General features: G+C 41.5%; 1 protein-coding gene across 1 annotated transcript; it reads left to right on the top strand.

Annotated features, from left to right (window-relative positions):
• Positions 1 to 71: 71 nt before the first annotated feature.
• On the top strand, positions 72 to 474 carry PHALS_02232 (uncharacterized protein; the record flags this gene model as incomplete). The annotated part of the gene is made up of 1 exon (XM_024716694.1): positions 72 to 474. A coding segment is annotated over one exon (403 nt), but the record flags the coding sequence as incomplete, so codon positions are not given.
• Between the last annotated feature and the right edge of the window lie 66 nt (positions 475 to 540).

Here is a 540-nt window from a genome sequence, read left to right on the forward strand (position 1 = left end):
GTCAGCAAACTTCGACGGGCGTGAACGAAAGTGATAAAGTCTCGTCAAATACCACAAAACAAATGGAATTCATGGAGGATGAAAGCAAAAGGAACGACTTGAATGGAACACCTTCTCAGACGATCTCAAAGACACATCAAATGTTCGTGTCTTTGAATCTCCGAAACGAAGTGCGTGACTACATTCGCTCTTTTCGGACAGCACAAGCACTTGTCGTATTAGAACACAATATTCCAACCCTGCTGAAGCATTGGTCTGAGCACCAAACAAAATGTCTAAGACGACTCATGTTGTACTGTCGAATTCTCTGTATTATTGACATTTTGACTCTTCAAAGCGAAGCAAACACTAGTAATTCGTCGTCGAATGGTGCGTCATTGCTAGCAATTGAAGAAACAAAGCGCGATGGATGGAATCCAGATTTAGCGATTGAAGTTGCTCGTCAAGTTTTCGTATCAAATCTGGAGAATACAAGTGGAAAACGCAAAAGAGAGGCAAATGATTGCACGATGACAAATGACGAGAATCGAGATGATATTG

This window comes from Plasmopara halstedii, assembly GCF_900000015.1.
Source record: "Plasmopara halstedii genome assembly, contig: Scaffold_1864, whole genome shotgun sequence".
Classification (NCBI taxonomy): domain Eukaryota; phylum Oomycota; class Peronosporomycetes; order Peronosporales; family Peronosporaceae; genus Plasmopara; species Plasmopara halstedii.